General features: G+C 44.0%; 2 protein-coding genes across 4 annotated transcripts in view; both read right to left on the reverse strand.

The window, feature by feature from the left end:
• Window positions 1–624: 624 nt before the first annotated feature.
• Window positions 625–12,201, reverse strand: LOC139027759 (uncharacterized). 3 transcript variants are annotated; one of them, XR_011479905.1, is made up of 5 exons: window positions 10,436–12,201; window positions 10,187–10,272; window positions 9,610–9,775; window positions 3,784–3,902; window positions 625–3,556 (listed from the first exon to the last, which is right to left on the reverse strand). XR_011479905.1 is itself a non-coding variant. In XM_070443622.1 (3 exons), exons 1-3 carry the CDS (start codon window positions 10,654–10,656, stop codon window positions 9,630–9,632), a joined length of 453 nt encoding a protein of 150 aa, XP_070299723.1. In that variant the 5' UTR covers window positions 10,657–12,201; the 3' UTR covers window positions 8,914–9,629. The 3 variants fall into 3 exon arrangements, 1 of the variants encoding a protein (XP_070299723.1); XR_011479904.1 differs by having other exon boundaries at window positions 626–3,902; XM_070443622.1 differs by lacking the exons at window positions 625–3,556; window positions 3,784–3,902 and having other exon boundaries at window positions 8,914–9,775.
• A 2,921-nt stretch (window positions 12,202–15,122) lies between these two features.
• LOC111964536 (protein turtle homolog A) overlaps window positions 15,123–17,031 on the reverse strand; it is a 29,701-nt gene continuing 27,792 nt past the window's right edge. The window contains exons 17-18 of the mRNA XM_070443481.1: window positions 15,636–15,720; window positions 15,123–15,209 (exon numbers count right to left, since the gene is read on the reverse strand). Of these exons, the coding sequence (XP_070299582.1) occupies window positions 15,672–15,720 (49 nt within the window). The 3' untranslated portion in view covers window positions 15,123–15,209; window positions 15,636–15,671. The remainder of the gene's footprint in view (window positions 15,210–15,635; window positions 15,721–17,031) is intronic.

Here is a 17,031-nt window from a genome sequence, read left to right on the forward strand (position 1 = left end):
GCCACAATTACCACTGAGTGAGTCCTGATATGAAAGCTGTGATGAATTGGGGGGGGTGTTGTTTACTCAGTAAGGCTTTGTAGCACAGGTAACAGTGACAATCTCTTTCTTGCCAGGAGGTCAATGGGGGGGTGAGCAAAATAGTGGATAAAAGGGATGAAAGTCATTGAAAAAGATGACAGAAACCATGCCTATTGAGAATGTTTTGTTGTGTGTGTGCGCGCGAGTTCAGAGAGACAGAGCGAAMGACAGTGACAGAGAGAAAGTGAGAGAGTGGAGCGGTATGACATGAGTTCCCCACCTTCACTTTTTTCCTTCCTGTATACGTCAATGAAAGTATATTTTTATTGTTTTCAAACAAGCCTGGAGTGGGGCCAAACTTGATTCTAGCCAGTCGATCAAATATAATCAACCCTCCAACATTTAATTATTTTCTAACAAAAATACGATTTTTACGTTTCAAGGTGATGGTTGATTTTTATATCTATTTTAAAATTACCTTGGTTATTGCTGATTGATCCAGACAGTTTTTAAGTGCATATTTTGTTAGACAGGTTTTTTGAAGCAAATTTTGGTGTTTTAGGAGAACAGAACATATGCCTCATAGGATTCCATTAGCGTCAGTCTATGCTACCTAGGGGAAGCAAAAGAGAACCACTGCTTTAACCTGTTACTGCAGTGGGCTAAATCAGGGTGTCACATTGCATAATGATAGGAGACAGGCGCAGGAATACGAAATAGGGTATTTTATTTCTCTACCCCAAATAGCGTACGTCATGAACATGATGGGGACAAAGCCCAAAACAAACATGTACTGTAAAGTATCTATATCCACAGTAAAACGAGTCCTATATCGACATAACCTGAAAGGCCGCTCAGCAAGGAAGAAGCCACTGCTTCAAAACCGGCATAAAAAAGCTAGACTACAATTTGCAACTGCACATYGGGACAAAGATCATACTTTTTGGAGAATTGTCCTCTGGTCTGATGAAACAAAAATAGAATTGTTTGGCCATAATGCCATTGTTATGTTTGGAGGAAAAAGGGGATGCTTGCAAGCCGAAGAACACCATCCCAACCGTGAAGCACAGGGGTGGCAGCATCATGTTGTGGGGGTGCTTTGCTGCAGGAGGGACTGGTGCACTTCACTAAATAGATGGCATCACGAGGAAGCAACATCTCAAGACATCAGTCAGGAAGTTAAAGCTTGGTTGCAAAAGGGTCTTCCAAATGTACATTGACCCCAAGCATACTTCCAAAGTTGTGGCGAAATGGCTTAAGCACAACAAAGTCAAGGTATTGGAGTGGCCATCACAAAGCCTTGACCTCAAACCTATAGAAAKGTTGTGGGCAGAACTGAAAAAGCGTGTGCGAGCAAGGAGGCCTACAAATATGACTCAGTTATACCAGCTCTGTCACTGGGAATGTGATCAAAGAAATACAAGCTGAAATAAATAATTCTTAAAATAAAGTGGTGATCCTAACTGACCTAAGACAGAGAATGTTTACTCGGATTAAATGTCAGGAATTGTGAAAAACTGAGTTTAAATGTATATGGCTAAGGTATATGTAAACTTCCGACTTCAACTACAGTATATATATATATATATATATATATATATAAAACAGCCCTATATAAAACACAGGGCTGTAAACCTCTAATAAATACATGGGACGAGACCTGTAATAACAATACACAGGACGAGACCCATAATAACAAGTACACACTAACACGCTAACACGCAAGACGATACAACAGAGCACAGGTACTCACAAGACCAACGGACATGGAACAATAATCAACAAGGACAATGGGGAACAGAGGGCACATTTACACATACTAAACAGGGGGAATGGGAACCAGGTGTGCATAATGAGACAAGACAGTCCGGGGTTGGTGGTAATGATCCAGTTCAGTGACGCCTAGAAGGACGGTGARGTAGACCTCCGGAGCTGGTGAACGGAATGAGCAGCAGTACCAGGGGAATCAGTGGCACACAGTGTTTCTAGGTAGTCTTAAACAAATCTACTTTGTAACAAAAGTATACACCTCACGCACTTGGTTATGGGCTTAAAAGAAGAAGACACCTGTACCATGTCAGATATAGAGTTGGAATATATTCAATTTTGAGTCTGCATCCCAATATTACACTTTATATACATCACAGAAGACTGAAATATAACAAAACAGTTTGACATAGAAACACCTGATTTTCAGCATTAAAAAATATATATATATATGAATMATGAAATTATGAAAAATATGATAAACATTCCACCCGTGAGGCCACTATAGCGCGATTTGGTCATTTGACTGCAGGAAAGCTACTGCATAATTTGGGGTTGGTGGGGACAGTGAACATGTACAGTATAATACAGAAATGATCATAACATCCATACCATTAACATTCATGACCATTACTATAGATGGAGGTTTTCATTAATAATAAAGAGTTTACATGTTGGGAATAATGAAAAAAAGACACAAGGCACAAGTTGTTTTGTGTAACCACAAATGCTACCAGGTCATTCAACTCACCTGTTGCATAACATCTGACCTATGGACAACAATCAACAAAGCAAACTTGAGAAAGGTATTGCACAGTCATTCATATCTGAAGGGAAATTCTTATCGATGATGACACTGTCCCTCAACCCTCCTATGGCTGTACACAATCACACTGAAAATACAGCACAACCTCAGAATACGGTGAAACAACAGCAGAGGATCATTTTCTGGCACAGAGAAGTTTTCTCTTTAGTTGAATGGCACTTCATGGCCCCAACAAGAGGCTCTTAGGTGGAGGAGCTTTGAGACGGGCCCAACAAAACCCCTGCCTTTCTCAAATCTGCAGCAAGGCGCAAGGAAGGTGCAAAAATACATTTGACCCAAGGTAGCAACATAAGAGTTTGGGGGAATGGTAGAACATTGGAAGTGCAGCAGAATAATAATAAAGTGATAGGGTGGAGGGCTGGGGGCAGGAGAGTGATAGGGTGGAGGGCTGGGGGCAGGAGAGTGATAGGGTGGAGGGCTGGGGGCAGGAGAGTGATAGGGTGGAGGGCTGGGGGCAGGAGAGTGATAGGGTGGAGGGCTGGAGGTAGGAGAGTAATAGGGTGGAGGGCTGGGGCAGGGAGAGTGATAGGCTGGAGAGCTGGAGGCAGGAGAGTAATAGGGTGGAGGTCTGGGGGCAGGAGAGTGATATGGTGGAGGGCTGGGGCAGGAGGGTGATAGGGTGGAGGGCTGGGGGCAGGAGAGTGATAGGGTGGAGGGCTGGAGGTAGGAGAGTGACAGGGTGGAGGGCTGGAGGTAGGAGAGTGATAGCAATCAGGATGTACCACTCTCTGTCCTCCCCTGTCCAATCAGGATGTACCACTCTCTGTCCTCCCCCTGTCCAATCAGGATGTACCACTCTCTGTCCTCCCCTGTCCAATCAGGATGTACCACCCTCTGTCCTCCCCCTGTCCAATCAGGATGTACCACTCTCTGTCATCCCCTTGTCCAGTCAGAAGCTAAAGGACTGGCATGGTGGTGGGTGGCAGATGGCAACAAGCTGACCTTTAATGGCAGAGACACTTCATTAGTGATTGTGAGATGTGAGCAGATCAGGCGTTAACTGAGAGAGGTGTTGCTTGACAAGCTTTCTGTTGAGAGGAAATGTGTGCCACGCAGCCAGGCATAATGCAGAGAGACACTGAAACAGAGGGACAAGGAGAGAGGAGAGGAAGAGAGAGGAGCGACCTGGAGAGAGACAGAGGAAGTCACAGTGATACCAGCAGGGATACCTTTTTCTGAACCAATTATTCTGCCGCTGAGGGATGTGCTCTGCCCAGACAGGGCCAGTGAAGGGAAATCATTCAGAGGGCTCCAGGCTGTAGAGAAGCATGGGGACAAGACCCGAGACCTGGGAAAGGACAGACCGCAAACAACTACCTGAGTGACATGGAACTCACAGAGAAACGACACTTTGGGTTGAAGGTTAAAATAGCAGGAGCACCTAACTCTCTATAGGGCTTAAAGATCCAATGCGGCCATTTTTATCTCAATATCAAATAATATCTGGGTAACAATTAAGTACCTTACTGTGATTATTTCAATTAAAATAGTCAAAAATAAATAAAAATWGCTTCTTAGCAAAGAGCAATTTCTCAAGCCGAGTGGTCTGAGGGGGGAGGGGAAAACTGAAAACTAGCTGCTATTGGCAGAGAGGTTTCAAATTATTTTTATTATTGCTCTATTAACTCATTTACCGCCTGGTGATGTCACCAGGCAAGCCAAAACGCCATCCCGCCAACACAGGCTGAAATTTCAGGCAATCTTTTCAAACAGCTCTTACACTAAAAGGGAATTATCCAGATGTTTTCCATTTCACAGTAATGTTCCAACCTCATAGTTTGGAAATATATATAAAACACAGGAAATCATGTTTTTGACTGCACTGAGCCTTTAACAGTTTATACAGGAGAGAGAGATTGCACGCATGCGTGGGTCAGCGTGCATGCACGTGTCTTTGCTGAGTGTGTGCACATGTGCCTGTCTGCCTGCCCCTGGCTCCTGTGGGTTCACCCAGGATCCTCTCTTTAACCATGCTCACCACCTGTGACAAATGCAGCATGATGTTGTGCTGTGAGTCTGACTGAGGACGAGCTAATGAAGTCAATGTGCTTCTCTCTCTGGGCTCAAGGCCAAGTCAATTCTAATAGGCTGTGTGAAGAGAGTGAGAGAGAGGGAATAAATTGGCTATAAGACACCTCATATACAGTACAGTAGCATCATCTGACATCCATCACAGTGTGCTTAGTATTCTTCCCAGCCACATGTCTTCTCCACAAGGAACACTATATACAGTAATCCTGGCAAGTTTATATGTGCAAATGTGTGATATTTTGTTTTTCAACTGCAGCAACTTTATACAGTTATATGTATTTTTATATGTATTTTTTATAACATCAATCCATCACCAAGGCAACATTATACTTGACTGACCATCGTCAATACACAATCCTTGATCTATATCTTAAATCTGTAACGTTCGTCATCGGAATGAGACCAAAGCGCAGCGTGGAAAGTGTTCATAATTTAATGTTCACAAAAACACTCAAACAACATGACAAAAGGAGAAAACGAAAGCGCARAGTTCTGTCAGGGAAACAACCTAAACAGAAAACAACACCCCACAAAACCCAAACGGAAAATGACAACTTATATATGATCCCCAATCAGAGACAACGATAGACAGCTGCCTCTGATTGGGAACCACACACACGGCAAAACAACAAAGAAATAGAAAACATCGATTTTCCCACCCGAGTCACACCCTGACCAAACCAAACATAGAGAATAAATAATGATCTCTAAGGTCAGGGCGTGACAAAATCATTGTTTTACATAATGGATKTTTTTGAAGAATTAGGATAAATCACTATCTGTAAAATTCCTCAGAAAAAAGTGTTTGAAAAAGAATACGCTTGTTTTATGTGTTCCATGGCAATTCCCTTTCCTTTTGTGGTCGTTGTTCGATAACTTTTCTAAAGCATGGCTCAGTGAAAGTGAAAATGAAATTAAACCTCCCCATCAAATGTTACACCTACTGATAAACAAAGGCCTCAAAGTTTGAAGTTTGTTCATTGTTGTTCTATGAGTCGGTGACTACACAGTGATCAATGTGCTYGGTAACAAAACACCCTAGTGGAAGAGGTAGGTCCTTCAGACATATAGGCCTAACAGATGGAAGGGTTATCTGCTGCATCATGACCCGTTAATGGCTTTATAATGATGTCCTCTTCCAGACAGAGGGAACACTTCTGATGGAGAAAAAGCACAACTACATGAAAGGCAGTCTAAGGCACTGCATCTCAGTCCAAGAGGCGTCGCTACAGTCCCTGGTATGAATCCAGGCTGTATTACATCCGGCTGGATTGGGAGTCCCATAGGGCGGCGCACAATTGGCCCAGCGTCGTCCAGGTTTGGCCGGGGTAGGCCGTTATTGTAAATAAGAATTTGTTCTTAACTGACTTGCCTAGTTAAATATAAAATGTTATTTAATGTAAACATCCAACTTCAGGTTTATGGTAATGTGTTAAAGTAGTAAATGTTCATTTGAATTAAAATTTGAAAAAGCCAGCTAATTGCTTTGGGGTACTGAATAAAACATGTATAGAACAAGTATTTAATCTTCAGTTCTCTGGAAAATATTTGGATACAAATAGGATACATTGTACAGTAAGTAGTACATAATCAGTAAACAAAGCACAAAACATACAAAGTCATACACTATAGTCAGTCTATACAAAACACTGAATAATTTTCTGTATAAAAACAAATATATCTTAAGTGCACAAAAACCTGGAAAATAGTTCACCTTTATAATTTGTTTACAATCCCAATGTGTTCCTTTACAATAGCAAAGTAGCAATACATTTCTTTCATGCTTTTTGCTGCATTTGCATTCAGTCTGAGGAAAATAATGAATGTACAGTATATTGGCAGTGTATTGCTATTGGGTGCCATAGAACGTATATAAAACCTTAAGTGGGCAAACTGACATTTCTCTGGAAGTCATTTCTGTGTACAAAATGAGTGTTGAAATTAAAATGGAGGGTAAGTGGGGTGATCTGCCGTTGTAAACTGATAACAGAGTGAGTACAGCTCAAAAGGCATTCACATCCCCAGCTCCCCCCRTCTCCTTTCTCACCAGACGTTGTGCTGGAAGGCATTCTAGAACCTAATTAACTCCTCTGACATGCTGTGAATTCTCATCTCCCTCCCTGACTCGGATGACTAAGAGATAGACTGATTGAAAAAATCCCATTTAGGTTTCAATCTCCAAATTAGACATGGCAAACAATATCTTGTCGCTAATGCTCACTGATTATCAGTCTCATTTTACACAAGGTTGGTGAAAAAAAACGGGCTTCATTTATCCCAGCAACAGGCYATTATTACCAGCCAAACCCTTACCCTCCTCATTCACACACAAAAMAACTACTGCACTCTGAGTACAAAAAAATCAATTGACAGTACAAACATTGCACAACATCAATGAGGTTAAAAACAGAGGGAAATTAGATTTGCTACATCTTGAGAATATGGGTAGAAAAGAAAGGAGTGGTTCTTCATAGTGTGATCTATAGCTACATCTGATCATCCCTAGTGAGCCTGTTGGGGACCAGGGGTGCTATTTTCACTTTTGGTGAAAATCGTATGATTTTTAAACGGCCTCGTACTCAATTCTTGCTAGTACAATATGCATATGTTTATTACTATTGGATAGAAAACAACCTCTAGTTTCTAAAAACGTTTGAATTTTTTCTCTGAGTGGAACAGAAGTCATTTGGCAGCACTTTCCCTGAACAGGAAGTAGAATGCAAGATGTCTATGCTCGCTTCAACGCTCTGCCTATACATGGTCATGCCACCTATGACCCGAAACACACCTCATACGCCTTCCTCTGGGTGTCAAGAGGACGTCAGAGGAGAAATTTTGTGTTTATTGTTCTGACGTGAAATAAGACCTATTCTTTGACGTGACCGTCCATTTCCGGAAGTCTGAAGCGCGCGACTTAGAAGAGAGATTGTGTTTTGTTTTGCTGCCGTTTCGGATGTCAACTATCTCCGGCTCGGATTTGATTTGATAAATGAGACCATATCATCGTAATGTATGTTTTTTCAATATAGTTTAATCAGATATTTGAATTTTTTCGGGAGTTTTGCCGTGTTCCGTTCTGTGACTTTGGTTACGTTGGAGAGATCCGTGCCACTCGACTAGTACCCATGCTAAATGAAGTGGGAAAGGTACCATTCTGAAATGGATGAACGACTCATCTGGACTAAGGACACCCTTGATAACATTCTGATGAAGATCAGCAAAAGTAAGACCCAATTTATAATGTTATTTCATATATCTGTCGTGCATGTGAACTGGTCGTGGGCGCCCAGCTGTTTCTGGCTGGCGTGGCTATGCTAATTTAGCGCTACATTTTGTTTTCGCTATAAAACATTTAATAAATCTGAAATATTGTCTGGAATCACAAGAATCCTGTTTTTCAATTGCTGCACAGTATGTATTTCTAGAAATGTTTTATGAGGAGTAATTAGGTATTTGACGTTGGTGTCTGTCAATGTTATGGCTGCTTTCGGTGCAATTTCTGATTGTAGCTGAAATGTAATTTATGATTTATCCATAAATATGCACATTTTTCAAAAAAAAACATATGCTATACAATAAATATGTTATCAGACTGTCATCTTATGAAGTTGTTTCTTGGTTAGTGGCTATATATATATCTTTTTTGGTCGAATTAGTGATAGCTGGTGATGGAGTAAAAAACTGATGGAGGTAGAAAAGTGGTGTAATAGATTTACATTTATTTTGTCTTCCCTGTAAAACATTTTAAAATCGGACATGTTGGCTTGATTCACAAGATGTGTACCTTTCATATGCTGTATTGGACTTGTTAATGTGTGAAAGTTAAATATTTAAAAAAAATGTTTATTTTGAATTTGCCGCTCTGCCTTTTTCAGTGGAATGTGGGAGGAGTGCCGCTAGCGGACCCGTGGCCTCAACAGTTAACCTCCTGGAGTAATAGTATTGATTGTTTACTCAGAGCTCAGAGTTGTACTGCAGATGCTGTCACACTAGCCAGGCTTGTGGAAAAAACCACTTGTGAAAAAGGCATGATGCAAGCCTACTTCTTCTGCACAATGTCCCTCAGTCCTGTTATCCTGCCCTGTCAAGCTGTCAAGCTGTCTCTTCTCTCTCCTCTCTCTCTCTCTCTTCCTCCTCTCCTCTCTCTCTCTCTCCTCTCTCTCTCTCTCTCTCTCTCTCTCTCTTCTCTCTCTCTCTCTCTCTCTCTCTCTCTCTCTGCTCCTCTCTCTCTCTCTCTCTCGCTCTTCGCTCTCTCGCTCTCTTCGCTCTCTCTTGCTCGCTGTCCCTCTCCATCTCACAGAAAATCGATCATCCGTCAGAGTTCTGTCAAACGTTGAAAGTGTTGGAACAAAGTGTCAGCAGTGGAACAAAGTGCCAGCCCAGTGGTGGTTTGCCTTTTCTCAAAGCAATAAAAATAATCTCCAACTGTTCTTCCGTGAGTCCAAGAGTATGATTATTGTATTGATTATAGTCAGCACCATGATGATGAGCAAGGCAGACCAAATATTGTACCTGCTTGTTCACTGACTTGGTACCATAAACGTAGTATTCCATACAAGAAGCAGAGATCAATCAATGTAACTACTAGCTCTTGTAAATCAGTGGTAAAAGTCCTCTTCGGTAGGTACAGCTCTGAACAACAACAGCCAATTCTTTATTCAGTCCTGAGCATCCACCAGAGTCCAGTCAGTCAGATGGTTTAGAGGTTGATGACTGTACAGCCATACTGACGATGGCACTCTATTTTCACATTGTTGGTGGAAGACTGTATACATAAAAGTGTGAAATTCACTGGGATATTCGTGGAAAGCAACGGGAGAAGACCGACAGACGCATACAAACAGAAAAGCAAACAAAAACACCCACACAATAAGGTAGGAGGGACATGGGTAAACACAGCCAATCACACAGATCAGTAGTCCTGTTCAGACACACAATAACAGAAATTAGAGCTCTGAGCTGACCTTAGGTATAGATGGGATTGTCAGAACAGCACAGTCTCTTTCTCGGGGTCTGAGTAGCGGCTGGTCTCATGGTGATGACCCTGGAATTGTACTGACTCTTTGAGGCCCTTCCTGGAATGGTGCATGCTGGGAGTAGACTTCAGTAGACTCACTGAGGAGAACAGGCCTAAAGCAGGAGAAGATTGGATAGGGATTAGAAAGATCCTTATATAATCTAAAGCAGATGTGTCAATCAAACCAATTGAAGAATTTCTGAAGAACCTTTAGTTTAAAAAACCCCGAAGTGTCTTCACTGTGTCCAGCCCGCTAACAGTCTCTAAAACTAAAGCTAGACAGTCAGGAACATTTAAAAAGTCCCAAAAGAGTGGACAGATTTTATGTGGATCTTGACAGCAAGGCAAGACAACCAATTTGCTGTGTGGCCTCGGTGAAGACCGAATGTGGCCCTCAGGGCAAAATGAGATTGACATGCCTGTTCTTAAGCAACAGAGCTAGTGTTATTAAACTCAGTTCTGAACATCTTTAATTCACAGACAGTGGCATGCCAGTCTAAAAAGGAACATTATAGCTCTCTCACTTGTGCCTTCAAGATCTTGATCTCCTGGCTGAATGGACACATCAGTTGAGTCCCACTCATAATTCTTATTCACTGAGGCCTTTCTCCTGAAGAAGCACACACACACAAGTGGAAAGTTTGTGATGGCTGACATTGAAGGGCATTTTATTTAATTGTCTATTAATTGTGTTGCATCTTACTCAATGTGAAAGGGACAATGTAGACAGAGAGTAATAGAGCTATTAAATAAAAGAAGACTCAAGCACTCACCTTTTCAATGCCTCCATGTCCTGTAGACGTGTCTCCTCTGTGTTCCCCTGTATCTCCTCGATGGCCTCAGGAGAGCTGGTGAGGGTTGGGGACAGGCAGATGGACAGGCACCCATTGGGAGGCTCCAGACTCCCCCTGCCACTGCTCTGGCTGGCATAGCTACTGTAGCTCCTCCCTGAGTCTGGCACTCCCGGTTGATACCTCCCAATCTCCACCTCCATTTCATGCCCCGCATACCTCTCCTCTCCTCTCCTTCCTCCTCTTCTACCACCTCCTCCTGCTTCTCCTCCTCCTGGGACGGCTGAGAGGTGTGAAGGGGTGCGGGCCAGCTGTAACCTCTGAGCAGAGAGGGAGCTGTAGTTCTGCCTCTACAGTCTGATGGTCTGGGGTGCTCCCTGGGGAGAGAGGCATTCTTCCTGGCCTCCGTGCGCTGCACAGACCTCAGGGCCTCCTGGTAGGTGATGGGCCACCTGGAGGCGTCTGGGAAGATGGAGGCCTTTTTGCGGGGGTTGTGGGGGGGGTGGATGGGGACCGAAGGCACTGGAGGAGGGGTTGGGGGGAGCGGCTGCTGTCTCTCCAGCACCAGTTTTCTTACATTTGGGATGTGCGCATTACCCTTGTATGCTTCATAAAGTTGCTGTGGGGCCTTGCTGGGAGGCTGGAGGTCCTGGGGGGGAGGTGGGCAGGCAGTGGGGGCCTCTGTGTGGTTGGTCTCAGGAGCTGAGGTGAATTCCGGTTCCCAGAACACAGAGTCTGGTCGAAAGGAGAAAGGAGAGGAACAGTTCTCATGGCTGAGAGAGTCGACCCAGGCGTCAGGCGTCAGGAAGTTACCCTGGGATTGTCTCCTGGAATCTAGACTGTGGCTGCGCTGGTGGTGGCGGCCGTCCCCGTTCTGAGAGCCTCCTAGACTGAGGGCCTTCCTGAGCACCGGCCTGGGAGGCTGAATGGTAGTTGGGCTTCTGTCCCGAGGTGATCTCCTGTGCCACTTCTCCCGCTCCTCTCTAGGTACTGGGCTCTTTTTGTGGTCCAATGGATGGCCTCTGTGGCCTTTTTTTGTGGTTTGCGGTCCTCTGTGGCCTTTCTCTGCCAATAGGCTCTGGAGCTTTATGGGATTTGTAGGAGGATCAACTGAGCCTTCTGGTTCATCCACACTCATCTCTAAACAGTCTGAGAGATCCAACACTGTGTGTTGAGATGGCTTTTCAAATGGCTGTGACTTTGTTAACGCCACTTTCCTTACACCATGCACTTTGTTGACAGAGACATCTGGCTTAGACCTGTGTGAAATTCTGCCATTGGAATGGCATTGATTGCTCTTGCTGTTCCATTCATGTGACTCTGAGTCATCTCCCTTCAACTCTGTTGACATGTGAGTAGTATCACAAAGCCCTGTGTGTGTCTTGAAACTCGCAGCTTCTTTCCCTTCTTGCCTCTCTAGTGGCTGGTGACTCACCCTCCTCTTAGAGTGACCCTCTAATCTCTTAGCCCTGAGGTGGTGTTGTGTGACAGGTGACAGAGAGGGACATTGAGTGACTGGAGGGTCACAGTGGAGGGTCACTGTCCTCTCAGAGGTGGTGTGAAGGGCTGCGACCAGGCTGGTGGCTGAGGTGAGAGGGCTGGCCTCCCAGTGAATATAAGATGGGGACGAAGGCCTTTTGGCCATGCTAGAGCTCCCCCAGTTGGCCTGAGGATGACAGCGATGGGGGTGGTTTTGTAGGGAGGTGCTTTCCTGAGGTTTCCATATGGGATCACATTCTTCAGTCTCTCTCCAGCTCTCCTCATCTATGCCTGGTCTCTTGCTCTTCCCATCTAAAGTAGCGTTCCTCTCCAGTGTGTACTTCCGTAGCTTTCTCTCCAGCTCCTCTCTCTCCCGGGCCAGCTTCAGACACCTGCTCCATCTGTAGCATCAGGGTGCTGGAGATGGCAGGCTGGACGGCCCGCTTTAGTGACAGGTATCCTGGTTTGCTCTCCTCCAGGCTAGGCTGGGGGTACATGTCTGAGTTACTGTCCGAGTAGAGACTACTCTCGCCTGGATGTCCAGCACAACTGTCTTTCTTCCCATCCAGGTAGAATCGTCCATGGAGGGAAAGGTGTTTGGCCATTGCACGGACCATGGTCGTGGGGTTGGGGTTAGATCCACCACAGGGGGGTAGGTCCACTGAGAGGACCAATGGCGGCTCCCTCCTCACACAGGGGGACACTGACCTCTGGACCTCAGTGGATTGTGGGAAGTCTTTCCTCAGGGATCTTATGTTGTGGGAAATGTGGACAGAGGTCTGGTCATAGGGCTGCATCATGAAGAGACCGTCAGGGCCTCTGAAGATGAACTCTAGAGGGGAAGTGGGAGAAGAGCCTGTCCTGGGGAGGTGGGGGGCGTAGTGAGGAGGTGGTGGGGGGCAGGAGAGCAGCTGCTGGCACTGGTCATGGTATTCACTACGGCTGGGTCTGTCGAAAGAGGAGGGGTCCAACTGGGAGGAGGAGCAGGAGCGGGAGGTGGAGCCAGGATAGTGGGAGTGGAGGAGCTTCTGCTTCAGCACACTGTCTGGACTGCTAGCAAGTGACCCGCTACGAGAGAGAGAACAGGGAATATTCATCAGGTCGAAGGGCCACTTTACCGAGCCATCACCAACCATGTCTTGAGATGTTTTGTGAAGACATCTTGAGACATCTTAAGCAAGGTTGAAAAGTAACGGATTACGTGAAACCCGTTGCATGTAACAGTTTAACAAAAGACTGTAACTGTAATCTGTTACGTTACCATCAAAAATAGATCACAGATRACAGATACTTTTGAAAAACTAGATGATTACTTCTAGGGTTACTTTAAAATCAGAAAGGATATTTGCGAAAACAAATCTTTGACACTTCTCTGTTTTCTCAATGACATTCAAATCAGCATTTAAAAAAGGCGCAAGTTTAAGTTTGTTCCACCTGAGCAAGTCTGACCACAAGTTAGAGACCATTATGATGACACACCAAATGTGTTTGATGGATCACGGGAAAAGAGCAGGAATAGGCTTTTGTAGGCTACAATGGTGCGACTGCTGTCGGCATCCAAAGTTTATCCAACTTTAATAAACAATTGGAGGTAAGGACAACAGCAGTGGTGTAGCCTACGGGTGAAATACGGATATCACTTATTATTGATATCTACATAGCGCATTGATGTGAATCACACTGCTGCTCTATCATTTAGTTATTTGTGCCTTACGGATTGTGGTTGTTGTGGATGGCTGATCACAAATGTAGATGTGTATTTTAACCCAATAATGGTTGAATTGAAGAAGTTTAAGCTGCCTATCAATCATTGTTTTTGCAACCTGTGAACAGCCAGTGAAAGATGTGCTCTTGCAACAACTGCATACTGCATATCTCAGCCTATGGATTATTATTTGACCCTGCTGGTCATCTATGAATGTTTGAACATCTTGAAGAACAATCTGGCCTTAATTGCCATGCACTCTTATAATTTCCACCCTGCACAGCCAGAAGAGGACTGGCCACCCCTCAGAACCTGGTTCCTCTCCAGGTTAATTCCTAGGTTCCTGCATTTCTAGGTAGTTCTTACTAGCCACCATGCTTCTACATCTGCATTGCTTGCTGTTTGGGGTTTTAGGCTGGGTTTCTGTACAGCACTTTGTGACATCTGCTGATGTAAGAAGGGCTATATAAATACATTTGATTAAGGGTTATTAAATTAATTGGAATGAATGGAAATTTGACAGACTGGTTTTTAATGTAAATATATAACCTAATAATCTTATTATTATCTGTATTAGAAAGCAATGGGTTAGAAGAAGCCTACATAACCAGCTATGTAAATTCTAACTTTGATTTATCCTGCAATAGATGTCTTCTTCTAATGCCTCTTAAGGGGAAACTAATCTAAAAGTAACTGAAAGTAATCAGATTATGTTATTGAGTTTGGGTAACAATTTTGGACAGGTATCAAGTAACTGTAACGGATTACATTTAGGAGGTAACCACCCAACCCAATGTCTTCGGAAAAATTAAAATGTATCTACAGACACGTCTTGAAGACGTCTTAAGATGTTAAGAAAATGACATTAAGACAAAGGCGATGGCTGGGTATGGTACTTTAAAATCTTATGAAAGTCAGAAAAAAACTAATCTTAGGTAAAACAAAATGGCAATGAGAAGGAAAACAATTAATAATAAGGGGCACTTACGTTGAGGGGGGGCTTTTATAGATGGCAGGAGGGAGATCTGAAAGGGCAGGGGGGAAAGATGATCATTCACAATGACACAGTCACCATGGAAAGGATATCAATGAAAAAACAAAATCAAGCCCAATAATACGAGCCCATTCAAAGCAGACAAAAATGGCCGGAGGCACAGCAATTGGCCATCCCTCAAAGTGAATTACCGGCACAATAATCAGCCACATTATTGAGAAATGACCCTAATTAGCCGCAATGTAAACGACATGAATATATTTTACAACTAAAGCGGGATGGAGTTGACAAGCATGGCGTCATGTCCATGGTCTGATCTATGATTTATCAAAGAGTATTGGAGGACCTCTATCTGCTGTATCGTGGTGCTCATAGTGCATGTAATTAGTTCATTGATAATGTTTCACCATCTTTCCTCTTCCTGCGTCGCTGGTCTCTCTTGTGACTGATGATACACACTGTCCCTAGGACCAGGATGAGGGCCAAACACAGGAAGGCAACTCCTCCCATCACTCCAGCCAATAACGGCTTGGGTACAAACTCCAGGAGGCGGGAACTGGCAGGGTACATATCCATCCCTGTGGCATGACCACAACATCAGCATCCATAAGACAGAGATTTATCACAACCAAATGTTAACAATGCATTCATTCCCTTACAGTAGATACACTAGGGCAGTTCACCCAAGATACTGCATGACAGAATAGAAGCCTGATATACCTCTGTATATACCTCCCTATACCTCCCTATACCTCCCTGATGTACTTCTACCTCTGTTATATTGGTCTTCAATATGTCCCATGATGAAATATTAATATCATGTTAAAAAAGCCAGACAATGGTCTAATTCTAACAAAATTATTAGCTGCAATATTTCCATGATTCAGACTCCTACTAGACCAGTATTCTCCAGAGGGCTGTTCTAATTATGTGGTGCCAGTGGAACAGAGAGGAGAGAGGCTGCCTGCCTAGCTTTCCCTGGCTCCAAAGCCTGAAACACTAACCCATGTTGGAGACGTTAACTGATGGACTGGGCTCGCTCAGCAACACCCCTCGCCGGGACAGCAGCCGCAGCTCATACACACAGTCCTACACACACACAGGGGAGGACGGAGGGACGTGGGGATGAAACCAGACTTTGTCAACATAGGATCGCGCCTGCAATGCTAATCAGGCTCATCTGAATTCAGATGTAGGGAAGAGAAGGAGAGAGGGACAGAGGAGGCAGACAGAGAGAGGAGAAAGGACATAGATTGAAAGAAGGAAGAAAGATGATCGCTGTCATATGATAAGCCTGAGAGAGGCTTCCTAATTTAAATACCACTGTGGTGTCTAACTGAGATAAGAGTCTTTAAGACTGATGTCTGCTGACTGGTCTCTGAGGGAGTGACGAACAGGAACTGGTGGTTACCTTGCGCAGTCCTGGAACGATCATCACACTCCTATTGGCACCGATGTCCTCGTCCAGATTGAACCACTCCCCTTGCTCAGTGCGCGATTGGAGGACAAATCCAGTGATGGGCAGGAACTGAGACAAGGGGGACCACTGCAGGACTATACCTGCCAAGCTCTGATTGGCTGACAGCGATGTGGGTGGCTCTAGTTTCGCTCTCCTTGGGAGTGGATCTGAAAGCGTAAGACAGAACACACTTCGGAAAAAAATAGACCACTTAGGAACTATAATTTGGAGAATAATATTCAAGCATGCAGCCTTAGAGTAGACAATGTAATTCAGGCTCTAAAGAGACATTGTAAACAGAAGACACTTCAACACAACGGGTACTGACTCAGAGTTCGGATGGTGGCGATTTCGCTGAAAGGCCCAGTGCCCACTTTGTTGTGTGGCAGGACACTGAACTGGTACTCTGTGGCAGGGACCAGCCCCGTCACCTGCAGACTGGAGCCAGAGGAGGAGGGCACGGGCACAGAGAGCCACTCCTGTTTCTCCCCACTGTCACCCACAGACATCTTCTTCAACCTGCAGAGAGAGAAGGAGAGTGAATGGAGAGAAAGGAGAGAGAGACAGAGATAGAAAGAAAACAAACCCGATTTTGATAAACTCCCGTATCTACTGGGTGAAATACCACAGTGTGCCATCACAGCAGCAAGATTTGTGACCTGTTGTCACAAGAAAAGGGCAACCAGTGAAGAACAAACACCATTGTAAATACAACCTATATATATGTTTATTTATTTTCCCTTTTGTACTTTAACCATTTGCACATCATTACAACACTGTATATATACACATAATGACATTTGAAATGTCTTTATTCTTTTGGAACTTCTGTGAGTGGAATGTTTACTGTTGATTTTTATTGTTTATTTCACTTTTGTACAGTGGGGAGAACAAGTATTTGATACACTGCCGATTTTGCAGGTTTTCCTACTTACAAAGCA

This window comes from Salvelinus sp. IW2-2015, linkage group LG5 (assembly GCF_002910315.2).
Source record: "Salvelinus sp. IW2-2015 linkage group LG5, ASM291031v2, whole genome shotgun sequence".
Lineage (NCBI taxonomy): Eukaryota > Metazoa > Chordata > Actinopteri > Salmoniformes > Salmonidae > Salvelinus > Salvelinus sp. IW2-2015.